Genomic DNA, 27439 nt, shown 5'->3' with positions numbered 1-27439 from the left:
TAATTGGACGTTTTTCATTGTTAAGAACATTTATATAATTTTGTTTTTCAGGTTTTTTTAATTTGTACCCATATATTTCAATTAGGTTTTATATTCTAATTTTACTTTAAATAAAGCTTATTAAACAGTTGGCAGATAATATTGAGATTGCTTTCAGTTTCTTGATTTTCTTATTCGAATCATTAGCCTGTTCACTCACGAGTTACTTAATTCCTAATCCTGACAATTTTCCTCTTTCAAATTTACATGATATTAAAATTTGACCCTTTGCTTTGGTAACTAAAACTTCTGAGCATTGAGGTAGTTCTATTACTCCCTACCTTATTAAAATATAACATATTCCTTCAGATTTTATTCTGTATTAAAATGATTTTTACTTCCCATAATTTCAGTAATACTGAAAGTACTTCTCTGAGCCCCAACTTCTCCACACTCCTCTTATAGTGGGAATCCCAAAATCAGTTGAGTGTGAGAAAAGCAGAATCTGAAACCCTCCAGCTCACATCTAAGAGGCTTGCTCCTATCAGTCTTTATTTTAAAAAGTTTGTTTGTTTTTTGGTACTGGAGATAGAATCCAGGGGCACTTTACCACTGAACTATGTCCCTAGCGCTTTTTATTTTGGAAGTCAAGGCTTCACCAAGTTGCCTTGAACTTGCAATCCTCCTGTCTCAGCTTCTCAAGTCACAGGGATTATAGGCATGTGCCACTGTGCCCAGCATTATTCTTTTTTTGAAATACAACATCTTCATCTCAAATATGTCTCTTATTTTTTTAGCCAACTCATGGTATATGAAGTGTTTTATTATAGATCTACACTCCCTAAGATTAAAAGCATCCCACTGACTTGCTCAAGATTGAAATTTTTCTTCTTTACTCCTCTATTACATCTTATAGTTAAAATCCCAGTTCTCAGTGCTTCTCTTACACTGGCCATGCCTTTGAAGTCTTAAGGTGCCAATTTTGTGTCCACCCACAGTTATGCCTCTCTTCGTGCTCAGCAATGTCAGGGTATGTTCTTGGCTGCCTTAAAGACAGCTTGGAGCTGTACCAACCCAAGTGGCATTAATTGTTCTGTGGGGAGCAGCACTACCATAAGGGGCAAGTATGTAACACCCACCCCACCCTACCCCAGACTTTCCCCTGTCTTCTCTGTCTAGATGAGTCATAAGTATCACCTCCTGCACAACCCATGCCCACCAGCAGAGTTCCACCGATGCCATAGCCATAACTATCTCCTCGTCACTCTCCCCTGCAGCCCTTCCTGAGTACCCTGTGTGCTCCCACTGGCCTAACCGTGGAGTTTTGCTCAGACCAAGCTTTCCTTTTTGACACTATCAAAAGCGGTGCTGGGGTGGAGGGGAAATTCGTCTTCCTTGTATCTTTCTGCCCACTTACCTAAACAATGCAAGCCAGTAAATGCCATGTCAACTTCACAGTTCAGCACACTGGTGTTCAAACAAAAGGAACAAAATCATGAACTATGTACGCATCCTTGCTCTGTCCCCCTGCTTAATAGGTAAGTGACAAGTGCCCCTGAATCAGCCTCCTACAGCTTTTATGATCTATGGGATATCAAGATTTGCAGTGTGACTGGTGGCAATTCAGGAAGACAGGTGGCTCCTCTACTAATCTTTCAAGTCACAGGAAAGCACTTCAGTCAATGAATCTGTGAATGGTTTGGTTTCCTTCAACAAAGAAAAAAAAAAACTAGAACTTTCATGAAACAAAGTGTAACCTTACCTCAGGTTCAGAAACCCTTGAACCTCAAGACCAAAATAGAATAAACAGATGGAGTATCTATTTTCAAATTTACATTACGCTGTACACCTAAAGACTCCTGTCAGACTTTTCACCTGTCTTATGGAGAAAGTCCTCTGGGTCTAATAGCCAAGGAGAACTGGTCATCTGTGGACAGACCTTGCAAGTTCATGGTGATAAAGAGGACTTCCTTACCCAGCAGTTCTACCACCTCTGCCCCAGATGCCTCAGACACCAGAAAACTGCACTCTTCCTCAGCCTGCAACTATGCCTCCCAATGCTATTTAATTCAGCTCTGTGGAAAAGAATAAAAATGGGCCACAGACCCCTCCCACCTTAGTTGGGAATCCAGTTCTACAGGCTTCCAGTGCCTTAAACCCGGGCCTGTTTCCATTACTAAACACACCCTCGTGATCGATCCCAAAGTCTGTTTTCCAGCCCTGACTTGTTCACAAGCTTCAGATCCAGTACTAAGTCACCTCCCAACATCTCCTCTGGGGGTTCCAGAGAGGCCTTGGTCTCATAGCCCCTCCCTGCACACTTCTTGCCCACCCCTCCCACTGTCTCCCGACTTATCAGAGGAACCACATCAGCAGCGGCCCAGAAACCTACTCCAGATCCAACCGGACCCTAATCCCTCCAGTGCTGCCTCCTAGCCTCTCCCATTTCCAGCTTCCCTCTGCAGTCCCACAGCTTATCTCAGATACTCCTGCTCACCTTGGGCCTGGCGGTTACAGAAGCCTCCAGACTGGTCTTTCTTCTCCAGGCTTATTTGTCCCCAGGATAGGATGTAAATAACACCTCCTAGAATTGTGCCGCACCCTACCTACACACCCATTCCCAGAAGTCCCCTGATTCCCCTGTCCCCTTCCTCCACTGCAGATAGTTCTAAGGCACCCAGCCTGCTTTTCTAGGCTGGCCATTTTTGCTCTGAGCATGGATGGTTGTGAGGCCAGCCTGGCACTTCCACTGAAGTACATCAGCCTATCCAGGCTCTGTACAGAAAACAAGAACCTAGTCAGCATTCAGGATTAACAGCTACTGAGAAGCAAGAACAAAACAGGGACTCCTGATGGACCAGCTTCCTGTTCCAGAGTCTTAACTCTCTATCACCCCCATCCACAATGAGGGCAAAGGACTAAGGGATTTTTTAAAAAGAGAATTTGCAGAGATGGTTTCTTTGCAAAGATCTGTATTGGGTCCCACTCCACTCAAGGGTGTGTGTCTTAGGTTGGAAGGGACCTCTTAACAACTGAGTGACAGGGCTTTTCAGGAGCCATTCAGAGAACTTGAACTGGCCCCAACAGTGCCGGGAGTCAGGGGGTTGGTGTCTGAATCACCCGTTGAATCTGAGGGAAGAGGTGTACGAGGCTGCCTTGAATAAGCCAAGGCTGACAGGAAGGGGTATGCCTTTCTCAAATGCCTTTCTCTTGATGAGACCTGGCCACAGTGATCACCAGGTGGGCCTGGGGTCATCTTCAGGCCTGTCCAACAGTACTACATTGGGGAAGGGGTATGAGCAAGGCTCAGCAGAAAGAAGCTGGGTTGTCACTGGATTCTGAGAAGCTGCCAAGGAAGAAGTAGGTCAGAGTACAGAGCACTGGCACAACGGGGCAGCTGTCAATGAGAGGCTCTGAATTGGGGACAAGAGGTGGGGGATAGAAGGGTCTCCAAAGATTCCTGAAAGTACCCCAGGAGAGGAAGAACGAACATGAGCTAAGCCCTGCTCAGCCCCAGGCAGGGAGGCCAATTTAGGACAACTTCAAGAGTTAAGACCTTGCTCTCTCCCTCACCTCGCCTCCGTCCTCCTGTTTCAACTCTGGAGGGCCAGACAGGGCGGCCAGCCATTAGTCGTGGCTCTAACACAGTTGGGATATTCCAACTTCTTAAGCAGAAAAGGAATATGAGTTTGCTCTTGAATGCTCCTAAATGTCCATGTACTAAAGGCTTGGTCCCCAGGGCAGGGCCACTGGGAGGTGGTGACTAGTGGGAGGTCTTTAGGTCATGGGGGCCATGCCCTTGAAAGGGACTAGAGAATCCTCATCTCTTCTTCCCTTTTGTTTCCTGGCCATGAGGCAAGTGGTTTTGTTCCACCACATGCTTCTGCCTCAACACAGGGTTAAACACAATGGGTCTTTCCTGTCATGAGCTGGAACCTTAAAAACTGAGCCAAAACATTTTCTTTGTAAGTCGATTATCTAAGTTATTTGTTATAGTTGTAGAGAGCTGACTAATACAAATAGCATTTGGCAAATTAATATGACTATAAGCTCTATTAACAGAGTACTCAGCAAAGTCACAGGAGGCAGGGGAAGTTTTCCCACCGAATACATCTTGAAGGATGGAAAGATAAAAAAAAAAAAAAAAAAAAAGTTACTCTGTGATTTCATCCCTGGAGTCATGCACAGTTCAGCTCACCTGTTAGGGATGCACAAGAGCTAGGTGAAGGGTGGTGACCGTGAGGAAGGGTTGGTAGTCAGAAGGGAGTTGAGAGGGGTGAGCCTCAGCTGGATGATTCTGATTTCCCTGAATTTGAAAGCAAACCAAGCCCAGAGAAGGCACTCTAGTGAAAGGACAAAGGTAGTTCCACCTTTCTCCCCTGAATGTGCTCTGATCCCAGGACACCTACACAACAGCCCTCCCCCCACAGTCTACATCTTTTTTTTTTTTTAATGTTTTTCGTTGTTGATAGACCTTTATATTATTTATTTATATGTGGTGCTGAAAATCAAACCCAGTGCCTCACACATGACAGGCAAGTGCACTACCACTGAGCCGCAGCCACAACCCCACAGTCTACATCTTTAAGGTTCTTTTCTTATCTCCAAAGAAGGACAAGCCCTCCAAGAACTAAGATAAGCTGAGTTCTTGTTTCTTTCAACCAAAGAGCTCAATAAGAACCCCCAATTGCCCCTCAGTCTGTCTTCCCTTCTCACTGCTCCTATCCCTACAAAATCCCTCTTCTGTTAAATACAAATATAAAAGCCAAAGGTTGTTAGAACATACAACTGTTGGGCAAGGAACATGAACAGTTGGCTCCCAGAAAATGACCTGCAAATGGCTTGTACAAATGAATGTATGTTCTACTTTACTCAAAAGTAAAGAAACGCAAACTGAACTTCCAACTTGCAGCCCAGCAAAGATCAGAAAGTTTGATAAAGCTTGGTGTTGACTAGGACCTATAAATCAACAGGACCACTCTACAGGGTAGTTTGACAAGAGGTTTCAAGCACACACTCAAATTAGGGAAGGAGAGCAATGTAATAGGCAAAGAGTATAAATAGGCAACAGAGCCCAGACAAAAGGAGAAGAAAACAAAGAGAAAATGCAGAATGTCCAAGGTTTGGGCAAGGCAGAGGGGTGAACAGAAACATATTGGATAAATACCTGCTTGTTTAACCACACGAAAGCAGCTAAGCAGCTGGGCTTCTCTTTACCATTTGGAGGTTGTAAAACCTTCAGAAGGGCTTCCAGAAGACCCACTGTCAGGACCAGAGTTTTTCTCTCCACTCCCAGGGTGAAAGAAGGTCAAGGAGGAGGAAGTGCTAGAAGCACTGGCCTCAAAGTTGAGCTGAGCACCATAACTCGGACAAGTAGAGGGAGAAAATGTGTTTATATGCAACACTGAAAAAGCTGATGAACCCACATGAATGGGACAGTGAAGGAGAATGGTTTGTTGTTGCTGCCCACCACCAGCTTAACACTGTTTTCTAGGGGATGCCCAATCCCTAGCCAGTAGGTCCTTCAGAAGTCCAGCACCATTTTGCAATACTTCAGGCTCAGCAGTTCTGGTTTTTTTTAATATATTTTTTCGTTGTTGATGGATTTTATTGTATTCATTTATTTATATGTGGTGCTGAGAATCGAACCCAGTGCCTCACACATGCTAGGCAGGTGCTCCGCCACTGAGCCCCACCCCCAGCCCCTCAGCATTTCTTTGACTATGAGGAAGGCACAACTCTGCAGGCTCATCCTTCATTCTCTGCTCTTGCAATGCTTGTGAACATCCTGCCCCATTTTTAGATTATTAACTTCTTTCAGTGACATCCTAACTCATATCAACACATACAAGTTCTTGCTATCATATTTCCAGTAGCTGAAATGGTTAAAGCTGGCCTCGCTCAGCAAACACAAGCAAGACTGGGTCAGGATTGGGCTGCAGCCCCGCTAGTGCAGGCTGAGATCTTCCTCTAAATCTGTTACATGCTGGCATCTCACTTAATCCACACCAGCATCCAAGATAAGACGACTATGCAAGGTAGAGTTGAAGACATTGAGATTTAAGGAGGTTCAGTAACTCACCCTCACTCAACCCTGTTAGAATCCAGTAGTGGGAATGCTCATTAATCCAGGTCTAAGTCCAAAACTGTGCACCGTTTTTGAAGGTATGTGCTAATTACTTCACCTCATCTAACTCTATCTCTGCCCAACAAGGCCTCCCCAGAATTGATTCCTACACTCCAAAGCACAGGAGTGAGGTCAAGAGTCACTGACCTGGACACCACAGGCCTGCCCTGGGGCGCTGGAAAGTTAAAGCATTGGATCACAGTCTGCCAAAGTCCTCAAAAGCAGGCATTTAACTACAGTGACACAGCCAGGCTTCTTGAGTTTATTTTTAGTTATTTATTTTTACAATCCTCAGCATCCAGGTTTGCTAAAGGGGATCAACAGCAAAATCCAAGTGTAGGAGTGGCCCCTACAGTGAAGACGAGAGACTCAACAGGTGACAGGAAACTCTTGCCCTATGAGCCAGGAATCTGGATGAGTTTGCCAATGGGAAGTAGGGCCTCAAACTCTCCAGAACCTCAGGGGCATGTTTTTCAAAACAGGAGAAATTTTTGGCAAGTTCAAACATCTTATAGTGTAAACAGAGGAGATGATGTTAAACAAGCCAGGGGCTAGCAGGGTTGGGTTCCCACGAGTGCTCTCCCTTCACGGCAGACTCTCCCATGGAAGAAAAACACCATCAACTCTGGCAGAAGTTACAACATTGGGCTGTTATCCGCCTCAAATCCATAATATAGAAAGTTAGAAACTGCCAAAAGCAAGGTAACAACACCAAAAGAGTATTACAAACACAATAAAAATGAGAAGAGATATCCCTAAATACATTAATTCTGGTTGTGTTCCCACACTGAAATACTCCCAAGTCATCACCATCACTATGGATTCCTGAGGTTCTTCTAAAAGGTACTGTATTTTTAGCACCACTCATGTGAATACAAATCAAGGCATTTTTCAATATATAAGTGAAAGTTCCTAAAACTGAGTATAAAAAATTATTTTGAAGTTATAATTAAGCTCAAGCACCCTTGGTTACTAGGAATATAATTACCAAGACTGGATATTTTGAATCCAGTGTTCTTTCTTTGTATTGACCCATATTTGGCAATTTCATTCCTGACCCAAACTTACACCTAAGAAATCAATGGGCTTAACTGAAATTAAACTCCAATCAGTGTCCTCCTCCATTAATGCTACTGAAGCCTCTGGGCATTCAAAATGCTATAAGGAGGCCTGGGAAGAGAGACATAATAAATGGTCTACTGATATGATGTTTCAGTATGACTAACATGTTTCCAGACTTAATGGCCGCCATATCTTCAATATTCATACCAATTCATTTTACCATTCCCAATTATAAATTTCAATTCATTGTTTAGAAAAAAAATACAGAATCACATGGGACAGCTCACATCCACCCTCTCAGAATACTACTGGGTCCCAAGCTATGGGGCTACCACCCACCTAAAGAAAGGAATGAAGTGACTGTAGGCCAGCATGGGTACACACACAAAAAAGGTACCCACATACCTCTTCTGGTAATGGCCAAACCCACCTGGCTCCTACGGATACTACCTCCAGGAAAAGCCCAGGGTAGCAGATGGCCAAACCATCTGCCAATTGAATTTGGTGCTTTTCATGGCTCTAGATTACAAACTGAATTACAAGAGCATTAAATCAATATTATAAAATCAGTTGCCTACGTCCTTCCCCACAACCTCACTAAACCACTGCACAGCTCAGTATGGGCTCCCTGGTCTCTCCATCGCCCTAGGAGAGATCACAATGTTTCCCAAAGAAGCTATGCATTAAAGACTATACTTCTCTTAAATAGAGGATTTACATTTTAGAAATATGAATTTGGGGAATCCATGCACATAAAAGTCCTCCCATTCATTCAGATTCTTCTCTTTTTAAAACCTAAACACAGGGCTGGGGTGTGGCTCAGTGGTAGAGTGCTTGCCTGGCACATGTAAGGCACTGGGTTCGATTCTCAGCACTATATAGAAATAAAATAAAGATATCGTATCCACTTACAACTAAAAATATTTTTTTTAAAAAACCTAAGCACAACTAAAAAGAACCAATTAAAAAGAAAAAAAAAACTAAGCACAGAAGATCTTACCTTCTGTGTATACTGCTCTGTTATTATGACACTTTAAAGGTTATTCTAAAATCAGTTCCTCATCCTCACTTCTCTTCATAGTTCCTTAGGCCATATTTTTTTATAGCATTCATTTAAAAAAAAAAAAAACTTTATTTATTTATTTTTATGTGCTGCTGAGAATGGAACCCAGAGTTTCACATGTGCTAGGCAAGCACTGAGCCACAACCCCAGTCTCTCCTTAGGCCATTTTTAAATTACTTGATATTTTACCCTGCCTTGCTATTTGGGGATTTTATATGTTTCACCCACATTTCAGATTCACATGCAGTGAAGGCTTTCTAGTTATTTTTCTAGCAGTCACAGATCTTAAAATTAAGGCATTTTTGTGCATACCAGAAGTGATTCCCCCCTGGTTTATGCTTCTGAAAATATTTTCTGGTCTTCAAAGGGGAGAACCTATAAGTACTGCTTAAGAAAAACACATTAAAAAATGACCAAGCCATGTTTTAATATCAAAAGAAGACCCAGCTCTGTAAGTCCTATGTATATGTTCAGATGGCAGGGGCACTATATCATTAAAGATGACACAGCACTTCAGTCATTAACTGGAAAGTCTTCATAAAAGTAAACTACTAACTCTTAGAACAGCACCTTGGGATGAGGGAAAGGACAGGAAGAACAACACAGAGCCTCTAACCAAAGGAAGGAGGAGGGGAAAAAAAGATGAAGCCCATAAAAATCTACAAATGCTTCTTCCAAAAGAGGAGTTATCAATTCATTTGGCCTGAGATTTTACCTGATAAACTCTAAAACTAGAGGGGAGTAGAACAAAAGGATTCAAAACCAATATTTGCTCACCTTAACCAAGGAAAACATCTTAGTAGACATTAAGAGAATATATTATAGTGTAATAAAAGTGTAAGTGGCTATATAAAGAAAACAGGATTAATCCTGCTCTTTGCACTTAAAACATTTTCATATGCGATATTCTAGAGAGAAGGAATGGTAATACTGCAGACCAAACCCCACATATTCCCATATCACAAGCTGGAGACCATAGCTGCTGCCTGTTCCCTGATACTGCCATCACTGATCCTAGTGCAGAGTGGATGCTGAACATCCAGGAGTTCAGGCGAGGAGGAGAATCTGAAAATGTTCTGGAAAAGCAATGTCCATTCCATGGGACACGACACAGAGAAATGCTTTTAGGTTTAAATGTGCCTTAAAGGAGCTCAAAGGTTTAAGTTCTGCCAATATCTCTAAACTTCTGAACTCTTGCAATATAAACTCTTAGAAAGTAAGCATAATGTAGTTCTCACTACCTTGCCCCCTTCTAGAACACCATACCATTTTAAAGATCCCTCTAAGTAGATTATTCTCTTGAATCCATTTTTATCTTAATTCAGTTTCTATACTATTGATGTCACTCACCAGCTCAAGACCAAAAATGAAATTAAGACTCTGAGCAACTAAAATTGAATACTGCAACAACAACAAAAAAGAATTTTTAAATGAACTAATCATTTCTATTTCATTAAGTACTATTTCTTTGGAAGCTTTCTTTTCTGATGTTATTCTGCTAAACCTGGATGACAGTCTGATAGCACAGTGTGAGAAGGTCTTTGAACAATAAGCAACATAAAATAAACACCCCCTTTCAAATTTTTACCAATGTGGTGGCTAAAACTACAATTTCTGTAGACTTAAATTTAAAATGTAAGCAAATTGCCCAGAAGTCCAGTTCAAGTTCACTAAGATTAGAACATTTTCAAAATGCATTAATCATGAGTTTTAAAATCCTATTATTCACATTCAATAATGTATATGAACCAATGGTCAGATTCAATATATCCCAAGGGCACAAATCCCTATTGCCAAGTATAATCTAAATATTTCAAGCTGTGCTCTAAAAGAATGCTCATAAATGAATGGTAAACATTTCCTATCATATAGTTACAAATACTAAACTTGTCAAAGCCAAGAAGTCATTATTATTACTTTAATTGGGCTTCTAGGTACCTCCTTATTTAAGATACCAATGTATTTCACTGTGAAAAGCAAAAATCCTCTCTAAAGTATTCACATACATTTATAGAATCTGATTCAAAATGCTACTTGATACATGTCTAGTAAAATGTGGTGAATATCACCAAGTAGGTACTAGGAAAAGTACTAATGTAACAGTCTGAATACTTTGTGCAGGCTGAGCTTTCTTAACTAAGACTTAATTTTTTATTAACAGACACAGATTTTCAAAAAGTGTAGAAAACTTATTAATCATATTAAATTAGATCAAATAGATTTTAATTATTATAAAATAAGCTCAGTACTTGAGGGAAACATCAACTCCACAAATGTTGAGCCAATTCAGGTGCCGCCAACAGAATACTGAAGAGTGATGTGTCTGGTTCACATGAACAATGACCACAGTGCACATCCCTTGCAGACCAGCTCAGCAGCACTGTCCCCTTTAGCAGCTCCAGTAAAACACCTCGCCTGTGCCCAGCAGGTCATCACTGCTTTTCTCAGGCTGCCCAAGCCAAAGCAAGGACACATGCGGCTCAGCCACCCTTCGGCACACTGTTGCTTTAGCTTGCTCAGGAAAAATCTCAGGTTGGTTGCTGTTATTTATCCCCTGCCAGCAGACAGGATATCAGCCCATTACATGGATCTGGCAATGATGCTACCTTAAACACAGCATAAAAAGGGCAAGAGAAGATCAGGAGCCCAGCTTGTCCCCACCTCTGAACTCTGAGCAGTGACTGAAATAATATGGCCTTAGATTCCTCCTCTAAACACATGGGTGGATATAAACTCTGTTTTAACTATAAAACTGTGACTCTTTGGAACTTTAGAATAATTAACAGCCCCTGACACTGGAGTACAACTACAAGAAACATTCATCCATGCTAACAGGGACCTGTACCATGTCCCAGACTCTGGAACATTGGGGACAGTAGACACCTGTAACAATCACTAGATTCCACTCTATCTCCTCCAAACTTGAAAAAAGCCTCCAAACAACCCACTCTGGGGCCCAATTCTTCATCTTCTATGAGACCATCTGCTTAAAATAGCATTACTTAATATGTAAGTCTGAATCACTGCTCATCCCTCCATAAGATGAGAATATCAGAGGATGATGACTGTGCCATTAACAAATCTCCCAGAATTGTACCACTTAAGCAGACTGCATAGAATGATCACTACAGAGACCCATTTCCACCAAAGAAAAATTACCATCTTAAAACTTAAAAGCCAGTTTACCAGTAGAGAGAATTTTGACTTGAGACATGAACATTTTCTTCAAAATGAGTTTCCTCTAAAACAAAGTATTTGCTTTACGGAAATGCAGTATGCACTTTCCAAAGGTATGCTCTGAAGGTCCCAATGAAACACATTGGGTCCCAGATAAGGGAAAACAGTTGTTCTTATTATGAAAAGTTAGTCTTCAGAACACCCCAGTCCAACTTGGCTCCCAGGGGCCCAAGAGTTCTCACAGACTGTTCTTAGAGACCAGCAGAGGCCTGAGCCCAAGCTGAGGAGCTGCCTGTGCACTTTTGCCATGTCCTCAGACTGTCCAGGCAGGTGAGTCTCTCACAGACTTGTCTCCTCACATACTCTGACAGGGATATTATAGTGCCGATCATCCTCAGCGATGAGGGTCACCACCGGCCAGTCCTTGGGTGGGTCAGTGGGATAGACTGTAATGAACTCTTCAGTGTTGTACTTGGAGAGCCGGTACACCTGGATGGTATGGCGCACAGCATAGGCAAGAAGGAACATTTCAACCTGTGGAGAAGGAGCAAATGGGATTCTTAAGGAAGCCACACCAAAAGATGGGGTCTACACCATGTTCCATCTATTACCCTGACCACACACACAGCAGTGGCTTACACTGCAACCTTTTTCCTCCTCTCCTTTGGACCCAGTCCCAATTCTTATTTAAAAAAAAAAAAAAAAAAAGAGATAGTCAAGAATGGAGCATACATTTGGTAAGGTACCCATACCCAGAATATATAAAGAATACTTACAACTCAATAATTAAAAAAATATAACCAGAGGCTGGGGTTGTAGCTCAGTGGTTAAGCGCTTGCCTCACGTGTGAGAGGCACTGGGTTCAATCCTCAACACCACATAAAAAATAATAAATAAATAAATAAATAAAACAAAGATATTAAAAAACATATATATCTCTAGCTTAAATACTGGGCAAAGGGCTGGGGATGTGGCTCAAGTGGTGGCGCGCTCGCCTAGCATGCGTGCAGCCTGGGTTCGATCCTCAGCACTACATACAAAGAAAGATGTTGTGTCTGCCGAGAACTGAAAAATAAATATTAAAAAAATTCTCTCTCTCTCTCTCTCTCTCCCACTCTCTCAAAAAAAAATAAATAAATAAAGGTGAATATTTCATAATAATATATTTTTAAAAATACTGGGCAAAGGATTGCAAAGACATGTCTCCAAAGAAGACACGCAAGTGGCCAAATTAGCACATGAAAAGATGTTCAACATCCTACGTAATTAGAGAAAAGTAAATCAAAACCACAATGAGATACCACTTCACACCCACTAGAATGGCTATAATAAAAAAGCCAGGGGCTTGGGTTGTAGCTCAGTGGTGGAGCACTTGCCTAGCATGTGAGAGGTTTGATCCTCAGCATCACAAAATATAAAATAAATAAAGGTATGTGTTCACCTACAACTTAAAAAGTAATAAAAAAATATTTTAAAAAGCCATATGACAATGGGGAGTGACTCCTTAAAGAATACAGGGTTTTCTTTGGGGGTGAGGAAAATATTTTGGACTTCATAGAGCTGCTGATCCCATAGCACCATAAATGTACTAAATGTCAGTGAGTTGCATACTTTAAATGATTATTTATGTTATGTGAACTTCATCCCAATTTTTTAAAAAAGATAGTAAAAATGCTGGTAAAGATGTGGAGAAATGGGACACTAATTCATGGCTGGTGGGAGTGTAAATTGGCACAAACTATTTTAAAATGCAGTATGGCTATTCCTCAAAATGTTCAACAAAGGATCATCATCTTCCATAGCAATTCTACTCCTAGGCATACAACCAAGAGAACATGTGTCCACACAAAAAATCATCCCTGAATGTCCACCGCAGGATTATTCCTAGTAGCTAGAAGGTGGAGGCAACCCGAATACCTGTCAAACTAACAAATGAATAAATACAATACTTTCATACAATGAGATGTTGCTTTTCAATAAAAAGGAATGAAGTACTGATCCATGCAACAGTATGTGGAGGAATCTTAAAAACATTATGCTAAACAAAGGAAGCCAGTCACAAAATACCACACAGTATATGACTCCATTTATATGAAATGCCCAGAATAGGCAAACTAGAGACAGAAAGTAGCTTTGTTTCCCAGGGCTACCCGGAAGGGAGAGTAACTGCTAATGGGGTTGAGGTGTCTTTTGGGGGTGGTAAATTGGTCTAAAATGAGACTGCAAGTGGTAGTTTCAAAACTTTAAAAGGGTGAACTTGTTGGTATGTAAATTACATTTCAAGAAAGCTGCTATTAAAAGAAGAATGGACACTACTGTAGCAGACCTTGTAGGATCTCATAAAGGACTAACTTCAGTCTAACATACAAACCACACTCTCCTATGCTTTTTATTACAAAGTATTAGCAATGGTTCAGGAGATGTGAGCAACCCACATTATGCATACAGATAATTTTTTTATATTAATCATCCTGCCTGGCCCAGCAGTGACACACTGAGAAAAACAATGGAACAGATTTCCACCCACCAGGATGACTCAGTGGGAACTCAACTCAGCTCTCTACTCCTTGCAATATCTGTCCTGGCACTCGGGCCTTTTGGGAAAAAGTGGTACGAGAGTCTGCCGTGTAAGGAGAATGGGGTAGCCTCAAGGGTTGGCTATTCAAGGTGTGGTGACTCAACTATTGCTTTAAGAACAAGATTGTTATGGGCATCTATATAAGATCCAAGAGCCTGAGCTGCCAAGATTAAACAAGACCTTCAGATGGCTCCTCCACATGCTTCATTTATGTCTACCCTTCCAGAGCCAAGGGTACTAATTATATCCATCACCCCCAGAAGAAAGTCCAGGATAATATTGTTAATGATTATAAAACAGGACTACACATCTTCGACATACCTCACTTGAAAGGGTAGAGCTTTCAAGTTTAGTGACTGGCTTCTAACAAACAGAATATGGTATAAGTGCCTGTGTGCGACTTCCCTGCTCTCTACATGGACCACTCTGAGAAAAGTCAGCTGCCATGTCATGAGGACACCCAAGAAGCCCTATGGTAAGGAACCATGCCCTCCTATTAACTGTAAGGAACTAAGGACCTCTGTCAAGAGCCATGTCAATAGGCCATGGAAGTAGATCCTTCAACCCCAAGGAAGACTGTAGCCCCAAATAACATGATTAAATCTTATGTGACCCTCAGCCACAACCACCTAAGCTGCTCTTGAATTCCTGACCTACAAACACTGTGAGATGTTTGACAGTTAACACTGCTGTGTTTTGAGGTAATGCACTCCAAAGACACAACTCACCTGTTCAAGGCCACCAGTGTGTCCCACCTGGTTTAAATGGTTCCTCAGTAGCTGTCCAGGGTCATTCGATGTGTCCCGAGCAAACAGGAGCACAGAGAAAAATGGTACTTCCTTTCCCTTCTCTTTATCATCATATAGTTCAATGGCTCTGTTTAGCATTAGAAATTTTACAGCTTCATAGAGGCAGTATTCCTCTTCTTCATTTGTGAACAGTTCATCACAAGCCATTTGCCTTGCTTCAGCAGTTCTCATTTCAGCCAGGCTTGCCCACTACAATAAGGAAGTTATGTAATAGTTAGAATTTTTGTTCTAAAAATCCCTGGTATACTTCCATACTATGAACTCAGAATTATGTTCAAAAGTAGGGACTATAAATCATCCTAATGTAGCCACAATGTTTTTAAGTTTCAGATCAATCAATGGTACTCTTAAGATGACGCAACTCCTAGTTCAGCCTTTCCCCCATTAATCTAAAACAAGCACAATGTGATAAGGAGAAGCCCTAGGCCACGGTATGAACTTCTGACTCCTCTAACTTCCCAGGGGATGAGACTGAGCTAGGCAGGCAGAGATACTAATGAAAAAGCTAACGTGTTTATGTGAGGCCTGTGTGTGGAGCTGTATGTAGTAGGGAGCTAAAACTACCCTTTGAGGGGTTTTCACAAACAGTGACCACTCAGAAAAAAAACCTACCATCTAAAATGGAAGATGGCAAAGAACACTGTGGGATCTTTAGCTTATTAAACTTACCCTCTAACCTATTAAAAATATACATGAGCTTCATATAAATAAATCCATTCTGACTCCCAATTAAGAATAAAGCAGAGTATCAAATATTCAGTTAGTATAGGTAGACTTCTTAAGTGAACAAGAAAACCCTATAAATATATGTGCTTTTAAGTTACAGTGAATGAGTAAAGAGATGACAATATAAATAACAGTCCTTATGAATAATCAATAATTTGTGTACCTTTCAAAAGCCATCAGAGATTTTAAATTCAATAATTTTTAATGATAATGACTACACAGAACCCCCCAAATATTTAGGCTAAAAGCTAGAACATGTTGCCCACATTTCGTATTTTCTAAAAGTAGACCAAGTTCACAGTCCAGAGCATGGATCTAGAGTCAGAAAGTCAGGATGGAAACAAGGCCTCACCACCAAGCAACTGATGGCTTTTGCAGAGTGTTTAACCAAACTCTGGGCCTTGGTTTCTTCATCTATAAAACAAGGCTGATCATAACAACACCAATGTCATGATTGTAGCAATAAAACAACATGTGAAACTTAAGTATACATCATGGCACAGAGGACAGTTAGTAATACTGGCTGAGATAATTAATGAATAAGTTTAATGTGATTACAAACTGGCCTCACTTAAACAGTCCCAAATATGAGACTTTAATTATAGTAGTCATACCCAATAAAGCAAAAATAGCATTTTACCAGATCCTTCTTATTACCTATAGCTCTGCTAAGCACTCTCCCACTCACTCACACAGGGCCACAGCCCTGCCCTCAACCTTCCACTGACCCAGGAGTGAGAAGGCACAGGTATCCAGTCCCTCAAAATCCTAAGTTCCACTCCAACAGGTAATGAGAACAGACCCCCTCTTCCTTTCTCTCTTCCACTTCTTTACAGTGGAAGATGAAACTTCCTTTGACCCTGTACTTTCCAGTAAACATTTCTTATCTTTGTATTAAAAACTAAGTTTGAGAAAGTCAGGGCCCCAGTTTATTCATCAACAAAGCATTAACCAAATGTCTATTATGTATCAGGCTTGCTGCTAAAGGACTAGGTGCAAAGGAAGAAATAGGGTGTCCCTCAGGGATTTCAAAGTTGAACAAGGGCAGAGAGACTAAATTTGAGTGAACAGATCACCACCTGAGGTGATGCTAGGAAGGACCTCTTGTCTAACTTCCCTTTATCTGACCCCTCTTCCACCAACAAAGCCTGGAACAACTGATGGGCCCTAAGCTCACTGTACCTAGGAAGGGAACTCCAAGTTGCTCAAAGCAAGCAACTGAGAAGTCAATGCAGGCCCATGTACAAGCAGGACATCTAACTCAGAGGAGAGAGCAAAATCACAGGGAGAATTTTAAACACAAAGTTTAAAACACCAGGAAGCACAGACCAAGTTCTCCCTGAATTGTCTCAGACAAATTCTTAGGACACTTTTCAAACAATAAGTTACTAAATCTACTTATTGAGAAGTCACTGGAAACAAAATAAGTATTTAAGATACAGGGATAGAATATTAAACCATAACTGGGAAGAACTTAATAAGCCTGAGTTAGTTTTATTGCTATATAAGAAATATGAACTAAATCGTATCTCTGAAACTTATAAATATGAATTAGAACAAAGATTACATTTGTTAAAGTTTACCTTTAAGAAAGTTAAATATATTGTTATAGATACACTAGCATACAACATCTCAACCAAGAATAGATAATGGTGATATTCCTCCATTTTACCAAAGACCTCATGGGAACAGTTTGCATTCACTTAAAAATTTGAGATTCCATCTTACTCCAGTCAGAATGGCAATTATCAAGAATACAAGTAACAATAAATGTTGGCAAGAATATGCGGAAAAAGATCCAATCATACATTGCTGGTGGGACTGCAAATCGGTGCAACCACTACGGAAAGCAGCATGGAGATTCCTTAGAAAATCTGAAATAGAACCACCATTTCACTCAGTTATCTCACTCCTCAGTATATATTCAAAAGACTTAAAATCAGCATATTACAGTGATGGAGCCACATCAATGTTCATAGAAACTCAATTCACAATAGCTAAGCTATGGAACCAACCTGGGTGATCTTCAACAGATGAAAGGAGGTATATATGAATGAATATAACAGAAAATGAGATATATATACACAATGGAATATTACTCAGCCATAAACAAGAATGAAATGATGGAATTTGCCAGGAAATGGATGGAACTGGAGACTTTATGCTAAGTGAAATAAGCCAATGACAAAAAACCAAAGACCAAATGTTCTATATGAAATATGGATGCTAACACACACTAAGGGTATAGGAGGGAAGAATAGAAGTCCTTTGGGTTAAACAAAGGGGAATGAAGAGAAGGGAAGGAGAACAGGATAGGAAAGACAGTAGAATGAATCAGACATAACTTTCCTATGTTCATATATGAATGCACAACCAGTGAAACTCCATCCCAAGTACAACTGCAAGAATAGGATCCTAATGAGAATAAGTCATACTCCATGTATGTATAAAGTCAAAACATACTCTGTCATGTATATCTAAAAGAATAAATTAAAAAAAAATTCTAAGTAGTTATATAGATAATAATGTCCCTATATATCAAACTATATGAATTGTAGAAAAGCATACTGATAGAATAAAAAATCTTTTATTCTTTTTTTCCCCCCATTGGATTAATTTATTCTTATCATGAATAAAATGTAAAAGTGAAAGACAGCTGTTCATGCAACAATAAAGACAAGTTTCTGGAACAATATTTGTAAAGAGTAAAGTGTGTGTAGAAATGGGCACCATCTTCAAAGGCATGTTAATTAATTAGAGGGCCTTTTTGAAAGAGTAGTTGACATCAAAATTTAAAATGTATATATTCAATTCATAAAGAGCTAAAAAAGTAATGTATACTTGGATATATCATATGGTATCATTGTGGTTTTAAAATGCATTTTAAAATGCAAATGAGTGGTGTCATGTTCTATGTATTCTGCATCTTTTTTATTATATATTGTTCCAAAAGTCTTTTGTTCTTAAAAAAAAAAAAATTTCATCTAAAAACTAGCCAATTCCAGCCTCTAGTCTTAAGCCAAAATAAAATTCTTTTCTTTCCAAAATAAAATTATTTTCTTTATAAACTAAAATAAAAATAAATAAATCCGCCAAGGGTTGCTTGAGATAAGAGTCTTGCTATGCTGTCCTGACTGGGCTCCAGCTCTTAGGTTCAAGCAATCCTCCTGCCTTGGCCTTCTGAGTAGCTGAGACTACAGGTGTGCACCAGTGTAACCTGCTCAGCCAAGAGCATCTGATAACCCACTGAATAAAGACTAAGAACTAGTATGCTGGGGAAATCAGGAGTAAGAGCTCTGCACTAGTCAGAGGCAGGAAATCACACTGTCCAAACCTTCTTCCTTAGCAAGGTGAGGGATTCTTTAATTTTTTCAACCAGGTCCTCGCTCTTCCCATCAAATTTCAGCCCAAGTTTCCACTGCTTGATCCAGCTGTATTTGTGTATCAGTTTTTCAGGTAACTAGAATAATAAGAAACAAGAGAGATAAACAGGTGTTAATCTTCCAAGAAAAATCCATCACTTGATTCAAGCTGGAAGAAATCACGAAGCCTATAAAACCTTCATTTCCAGAATTAATTCCTGCAAGTCTGTCATGTGGGTGTAGGCTGGAGGACCTAAATATTTAAGTCAGGAACTTAAGAAGCACTACCATGCAGCCGTCTACCAAAGAGAACAGTGCTTTTGGCTGACACACACAGGCAGAGTCCTGCCTGCATGACACCAACCACAGCCAGGCATATTCCTCAGCAACTGTAAGGATGAGCTAAGACAGCACCCATACTTCATCTTTCCTGAAACCTGGGCTCACTGGCAGCCTTTCCCACCACTCCCTAGTACACTGCTCAGGAAGGCACTCCCAGGCAAGGGAGGTAGTCTTGGGTAAAATCAAAACCTGCTCCTTTCCTACTAGGAAAATAAAGCCTAATTTCTAATTCCTGAAAAAATTCACTAAAAAAGTAGAAAAATATTTTTGTTAAAACAATATTAACACACTCAAAATTTTAACAAGCAAAGAAACATCAGTATTTAGTTTAACTGCCTAATGAATTCAGTAAGATTTAAAGAAACAAAAAAGACAACAGGAATAAACAGCAGGGGCTAAAGGAGCTGGGGCTGCTTTATTCTTTTTCATTTTGACTACCTTATTTTTGAAAGAATGACCTCTAAACTACTATCATGATGATTTCTTTCTTTTTCCTTGGTTCCTGGAGTATTTATTTGGTTTCCCTCTACTTATCAATAAGATCTGCAGTTTGAAAGGCAAGCTGAGACACACTGGTAACTGGTGACCATGGGAAATTAGACTCTCCCAACATCCCTGGGTGTGTCGGGAGAAAAATCATATAATTAGGCTGGGCATAGACATGTCACTTCACTGCTACAAAAATTTAGAAAAAAAAAAAAAGTTCACTTTTTGGTCAAAAGTTCATTAAAAAATAACTGAATCCTCCAGCATCCTACGTTGAACTTGTTTAACAGTTATAAATACAGTCATACAGGAAGCCGTGTGTTCCTATCTAAGACTTAAAAGACCTTTTCATGTATGGTAATTCTGGTTGCACCTTCTCAGTCTACAGCAATCATGTGAAACCAAAGTGGTTTCATTTCTACAAAAAACAGAAGCACAATAGGGATGTAAATGACTCCACTGTTATAATGATGGCGACCTACACCACTAGCTAGGCAGAGGAGCCATCATCTTATGACCAATGACCCACCTAGAAACTCTAACAGCATGTCCTGTACCTCAGCAACATGGGGACCCTTCTGCCAAACCTTCAATTCAGCCTCAGAGTATTTACCAGCGTCTAATGTGCCCTCAAGTGGCAACAAGATGAAACACAACTCAGCACAGAGAACTATTTTGTTCCATGATGTGGAACATATAAAAGAAAATTAAAGGTAGTATATAATACATAATCATATGATCTATAATAGCAATATAATCTTAGTATAATAATTATAATATTGATTTACATTATTAATATAATATATAAGCTCTGGGTTATTTTCTCCAACCTATCTTAATGCATTTGTGTCACTTCATTGAAATACTTGAAGAATTGAAAATTTCGGATTTAAAACAGCTAAGCAGAAATTATTGGCTCCACAGATGTGAGAGGAAAATGAGAGGTAAAATGCAGTCAAAAAAGACAGCTGAGCATCCTGACACCATACAGTTATCTAAAAGGCAAGTACAAGAATCAACTAAAATGTAAAGACCGCAAAGATCTAACCAACCACACAAAAGAACAAAGTTCCTCATTTCTTTCACTCATTGAGCAACCTGTTGCTAAAATGATAATCCTCCTTAGGGTTATTTCCATATACACAGGGCCAGCATGTCCTGTATGTCAGCAACATGTGGACTGAAGAAATTGTTAAAATTGAGACCTGAAAACTAAGGAAAAGAATAGAGGTGTTAGAATTACTTATTCAGAAGAAAAAAAGTGAATATAACTTTAAATGCTCTCAGGAGTCAAAACTCATGCAACACAAAAATAGCCATCCTTTTATACTACACAGAGACAGGACTTTTGTAAGAATAAAGGAAACTTAAGCAAGAAATAAGAACTGAATAAGAAACAGTGATTGTAAATATTCAAACAAATATTTGAACAGTAAATACATGAATTAGGCTTCACTTCATTTATGGCTGTTTAACAGCCAGCTTTTCTCTAGCATATGCCTATAATTCTTGACATCATGATAGAAAGGCAATAACAAAAATATGTCGTACCCAAAATGAACTTATAAAAAAAAAAGCTTCGGTATCTTGCCCTAGCAAACACTGTGACAGGACCCACTTATTCACAGACATTCTAAAACACAGCAAACTTAGAAACAAGAGAGTCCCTGCTATAAAGAACACCCCCTGCTCAGGGATCAAAGTGCTATCCCAAGTTTCAGAATAGCCAGACCTAGCCATCTCCAAGGTTGGGGTCAAGGTCAGATGATTAGACTACAGTCAAACGTGGAGAATGAGATTTGGACAGAAACAGGAACAACAAGCCCAGGCAGCGACAGGAGAAAAGGAGGCAACTGAACTGTCAGGAGGGGCAGGAAGAACAAAGCTCAATTCATAGGCAGGGAACAGAGCAAGGCCAGTGAAGCTGAGCACCAGCTCAGTCCAGGGTCTCTTCCTCTGAGCCCAGATTCAGGGGACGGTTGCTCGGTCAAGCTCTCCTGTTTCCTGAAACCAAATGATGGTCTACAAGAGAAGGAAGATGACAAAATCCAAAACCTTTCGTTTGTACCGAAAAAACACCTCTCAGTACAAACGAAAGCAAGATACAGCTAGCTAAAGGTTCCAGGCCTTACACACTTGCTCACTAAGGAAGCTGGACTCAAGAGTGGACTGTCTCAGGGAAGAGCTGGTGGAGGAGCCAGAGAGAGAAGAGGAATGGGAAAGCACATATAGGAGGTCCGAGAGATGATCCAAGGGATGACCAAGAGGAGGTTAAAAGCAGTATTGGTCAAGCACAACCAGACTAAGTCTACATATCCTTTCCTTCCCTGACTGGCACCTCAAATACAAATCCAGTGGTAAAAGTGTCACCCATCAGGCCTCAGGAGGAAAATAACAAAACAGAACCTGTCAAGAAAGTATTCAAACCATGTTAAGTTCTAGGAGGCTAGAACATCAACACAGGGGCAAGTCGTCTAGGTGGATAAGAGCAAAAAAAGAGTTAAGTGATTTTTTCAGTGCACAGTCAGCAGAACCAAAGTTCAATAAATGTAAATACTAAACTCACAAGCAGGTAGAATGAACCTTTTCTCTTTTTGACACAGGCCTCTCAGCATTCAACAAAGCTTAGATGAAGAAATACCACCCCTATGAACAAATAATTAGACTGTGTTCCCAAGGGGAAAATATACTGGCTTATACAGAGAGAAAATGGAAGAAATTAGAAAGAGAATCTAGGAATTTTAAAGCTCTTTCACAGTATTCAAATTAAGTCAGGAAAACAACACACGCATCATATTCTAATACTGATCATAGACAGAACACCATCTACATATCCTATTTTTAATACGGCAAGTGGTATTATCCAAGTATAGCCTGTCAGGGCATTGTGCTTTACTTTTTTTTAGGGTATACTTCATATGTTTAATTACTTAGCACAATATTTGTGCCAGAGATTCCTGAAAAGTATAAGAATTCAAATTCAATGCCAACAAAAACCATAAATGTAAAGGTCTCTTAAAGGTTAAAGGTTCAACAAGAAACATACGTAACATGAATGAGGATTTTGTTGTTATAAATTAAGCTATGACCATATAGCACATAAGTTAAAATACACCCCACAGAAAGTGAACTCAGTTCACTACTAATAAATGTCATCATGTGCAAAGGAAAAAAATAGCTTAGTGTGATTTGTTTTGGAATCTTCACATCAAAGACATAATAAACTAATACCAAAAAATCTGCTTAAGGTGACGTCTTTGCTTAGAAATAAATATCTTTCCCAGATGTCAGTTTGCCAGTTTCAATAGGTGTGATGATTGTATATTGGTTTATAAAATAGATCATCATGAAGCAGATAGCTGGTATCCTCCACCCACCAGTCCTGGTTTTGTCCTGTAGTCATATGATCCCTTATCCACCAAAAACAGTTCTTATTAGCTTAGCCACCAACAAGTTTCTTTTAAAAGTTATTTTTATTCTAAACAAGTATACTTTATCCTAATCTTTTTCTATTCCCAGAATGAGATGAGTCAATCTTGGTCACATTCTCATCTCCTACTCAAGATACAGGCACAACTCAACCCCATCCACACAATAGGCATGGACCAGCCCAGTTCACAGCTGAGCTGTTACCACTTGATTTTTAGAAGCATTCCTTTTAAATTGCAGCCAGGGCTTTATTATCACTGCTGGCCAACACACTTCATGTGGGTGCACAGTGGGCTTGCGATTCATTAACATCCCAATATCTTTCTTTCCCCTTCATAAACTGCTTTTAGGCAGGTCTCCCACAGAGAGCACTTCAGGGTTTGGGGTGATTTTTTTCTTTTTTTTTTAAAGCACAGAACTTTAGATCTTCTTCCAATTAATGTCAGTTTGTTCTGACCAATCATTCCTATTATGTGATCTTATTTGTGTCAAGACACATGAACCCTTGGATCCCAGTATATCTCTATCATGTAGAAGATTTAAAATACTAAAGATGATCAGGCCTGGGAGCTTCTCCCCATGTGATATTAACCATATCACCATGCAGAGAGTACTATTCCTTGAACTGCAGCTAAAATGAAAGAAATGTGTATTCTAAAACCCTGGCAGGTTCTCAATTAGTAAAATATACAGCCCATGTAATATAAACATCAATACTGAAATTAAACTGTTCCTAAGTGATTTTTATGCAATCTAAACATCTGTTTTCTAATTCAGCTGAATTGTTTAAATTAACTTTTATCATTTTCTCTTCTGGGAGATACCAATTATTTCTGTTTATTTTACTATGTGAAATCATACCCGACACAAAAACTTGAATAAACCCACATGATGATGCCATCCTGCAGACACCGGCAGATAGCATGAGCAACAAAGGGAAGTCTCCCAAAAACTCTCTGAAACACTGCGGACTCAAACCTGTAGCAGCAGCGTACCAGCGTGAGCTCCGGATCCTGCAGCCAGAGGGGAAGCGCAGCCAGCTGGCTCATTGCCTGGAACAGTGTGGCCCTCAGTGCACAGTAATTATCGCCACGGACTCGCCTTATGGAGGTGAATTTCTGAGAAACCTCCTCATAGCCCTGGGAGAAAGTATCAAAGAATTTTAAATGGTGGTCACTGGCTTCAGAGAGCATGAAGAGTTCCATTCCTGTGGGGAAAAAAATTATCCTATTCCAGATCACTGGAAAAATGAAAACAAGACTGGCTAAATCCTTTGTGAGACATTAAAATTCCTTCTTATTACTATCACTTAATGATGGGAAGATGTTCTGAGAAATGCACCACTAGGCAACTTTATCCCTATGCAGGCATCATATACTTGCACAAACCTAGACAATATAGCCCACTACACATCTAGGCTATACGGCCTCTTACTGGCAACATTAGCAGTGGATTCTGTATGCTTAAAAGCCATGATGAGATTAAATTAAGCACAGGAGGAAATGAGGCAATGTAGAGTCAGTAAACATGAAAAATATGAGGCTGCTTTTATCATAACATGGCAAACTGTTTTATGGTAAACACTCTAATGATCAAAAGTATAGCAAAAAATAATAAAATAAATATGTCAAACAGTAACTGTCACATATTACCATTATCAAGTATTTTGTAGTATACCCAAATGTATGTGTAATACTTTCATATGGCTGGCAGTACACTAGGTTAGTTGATACCAGCATCACGAAACATCTGAGTAATGCAGTATATCGCCATATACAATAGGTACATCAATGGGTGAGGTGAATTTTTCCTTCATATTAATTTCTTCTCTTTTATAGTCCTGCAGGATCATAATTATATATGTGGTCTGTTGTTGATCAATACATTGTTATGGGGTGCATGACTGTGTATGAATGTGTGTGTAAAAATCTACATGCTAGGAAATGTCTGAATAATCTGATAGACCTTTTTTATTCTGGACACAATATCTTTATTTTATTATTTATTTGTATGTGGTGCTGAGGATCGAACCCAGTGCCTCACACATACAAGGCAAGTGCTCTACCACTGAGCTACAACCCCAGCCCGAGACCTTTTTTTTTTTTTCCAAGTAAACTGAAGTCACTCTTGCTCCGTCTGAAAATAAAACAAGGAAATGAAAATGTTCAGTGCCATGCTTGGGCACTCAAAAACAGCCATCCAAATAAACCATTTTGAAGCATATTTCAAAAAAGTCCTGGCGACTGGGTCCATAGGCTTACATGAGGTCCTGATTTCTTCAGCTGAACACTGTTATCACCAGGACTGACTCTGCTGACCCCAAGTCCAGTCAGCCCCTTCACTTGTCCTGTTCTTGACAGTCACTTGAAACTCTACTTGCTACCCTGCATTTACACAAAGAAAGAGGTATCACACTGGAGCAGGCATAATGCAGATCGCTCATTTTGGGTGCTAAGAACTAGAACCTTTCTAGTAGTTGTTTTCAAAGTTTGTGTTTTAGGATGCCATTCTACGTGAAAATTAAAGGACTTCTTTCCAACAATGAAAATTTGAAAGTTGCATTTGTACTTAGTGATTCAACCAGTACAACATATAAAAATCATCAGGCTGACTCATATATACCAATATGCACCAGTTCCCTCTGACAGAACCTTAATTATCCCAGAAATATTTACCATGGCAGATGCAATTGCAACCGTATCTTCCCAAAAGCATAGAAAATCGCAGTATTTAGGAGAAGAATCAAACTTTTAAAATTAAATTTAGATTTATACACATTTATGTCCAAGAGTATCCAAATGAAAAGTTAGACAATTAAGCAAATAAGAACTAAAATAAAATTGAGACCAAAGTATTGCCAGGCACCCTAGTTACCATGCTCTAATTAAGCCACAAGTCCTGATGAGATGTTCCTCAAACGAGGTCAGAAATCAAATCTTTTCTTTCCCTAGAATTAATTCCATAGAGAAATAATTTTAGTACAAGTTCCAAAATATGGAATATTTGGGTAACTCGAACATCTTTAATAATGGACTTTAAGATGATAACTATTTAAAGAGACCCTATGGAGAGACTGAAGTCACAAAATAAAATTACAAGTCTAGAGAAAGCATTTCTGGGAAAGATGAGAAAATATAGTTTAGATATCTAGTTTTTTGGTTATCTAGTCTGGTACAGGGCAAATAGCCCCCAAGTATACATATTTTTAACCTGGGCATGAATTGAGAGCCCTGAATATTTTGTGATTGAGGACACTAATAAGTATCTAAAACACCAGAGTCTGTACCAGACTTGAAAGAAGCAGGGCTCACCATTTGCTCTCAGAGGTTTACAAGTGGCAGCCACATTTGACTAAAAGCCCCTAAGCAACAGGGGGCATACTTAAAGATGAGCAATATTTCTAGAAAAACAAGCTATAAGGAAAAGAATTAATGTATTCATATGCTTAAAAATTTAAATTCTAAACAAGGAAGTTCTGAACAAAAAAATTAAGACATTTCTATCAAATAAGACAGATCCATATCCCTAATACACAAGAAGTACATTTGAATTTATAATGTAAACAATCCCAATTTTAGGTGGACATCTAAATCCCAATTTTAGGTGGTACTAGAGATTGAACTCGGGCACTCAATCACTGAGCCACATTGCCAGCCCTATTTTTATATTTTATTTAGAGACAGGGTCTCATTGAGTTGCTTAGTACCTTGCTGTTGCTGAGGCAACAATCCTCCTACCTCAGCCTCCTGAACCGATGGAATTACAAGCATGCACCAAGGCACCTGGCTGACACTGCTGTTTTTGTAGCTCATAGTCAAATAGTAGTAATAATTCCACATGGTTTGACCTAATAAAGAATGTTAGAGTCCCCAAGATCAGCCCCATAGTCTTGAAGAATACATTAGGGTTGCCAGTTTATGCACGGAACTAAGAAGAGGCAGCTCCTGGGAAACACTAATGAAGGAAACTACTCCAAATGCCTCTATTTCAAGGTATACAAGAGGTTTCTAGGCCCCTAGGATTAGAGAGCATCTTACCAGACCCAAAGGGTATGGAATTAGCCTGCCCTTATCCTTAAGGCTTTTACAACACCAGGCTAATAAGGGCATTCTCAAATGGCCCTAAAACTCACCCAAATCTGAGTAACACAGTCATTTAAGAGTTTTTCAAAGAAATTAAGTTACTGAATAAATGATGCATGTTCTATAATAATATTGTGACTCCAAACAAGGCGCTATCCATGGAGTCTGGTTCCTCATTTCTAAAATTAGAACACCAGTATTTACCAAGTCTAATAGC

At 39.7% G+C, this 27439-nt stretch overlaps 1 protein-coding gene across 3 annotated transcripts in view; it reads right to left on the bottom strand.

Moving 5' to 3' along the window:
- The window catches only part of Otulin (OTU deubiquitinase with linear linkage specificity), a 45497-nt gene that overhangs the window by 3991 nt on the left and 14067 nt on the right, over positions 1-27439 (bottom strand). Inside the window, exons 4-7 of one of the 3 annotated variants that reach the window (XR_003301115.2) lie at positions 24136-24279; positions 18856-18981; positions 14715-14984; positions 11418-11942 (exon numbers count right to left, since the gene is read on the bottom strand). Coding sequence is in view for 2 of the 3 variants with exons in the window: in XM_026392383.2 (XP_026248168.1) it covers positions 11748-11942; positions 14715-14984; positions 18856-18981; positions 24136-24279 (735 nt within the window). In the remaining variant the exon portion in view is untranslated. Of the gene's footprint in view, positions 1-6590; positions 11943-14714; positions 14985-18855; positions 18982-24135; positions 24280-27439 lie in introns of those variants that run through there. The other 2 variants (XM_026392384.2, XM_026392383.2) reach the window with 2 other exon arrangements.

The sequence above is a fragment of the Urocitellus parryii genome, chromosome 1 (assembly GCF_045843805.1).
Source record: "Urocitellus parryii isolate mUroPar1 chromosome 1, mUroPar1.hap1, whole genome shotgun sequence".
Classification (NCBI taxonomy): Eukaryota; Metazoa; Chordata; class Mammalia; order Rodentia; family Sciuridae; genus Urocitellus; species Urocitellus parryii.
This window is presented reverse-complemented; position numbering and strand designations above follow the sequence as displayed.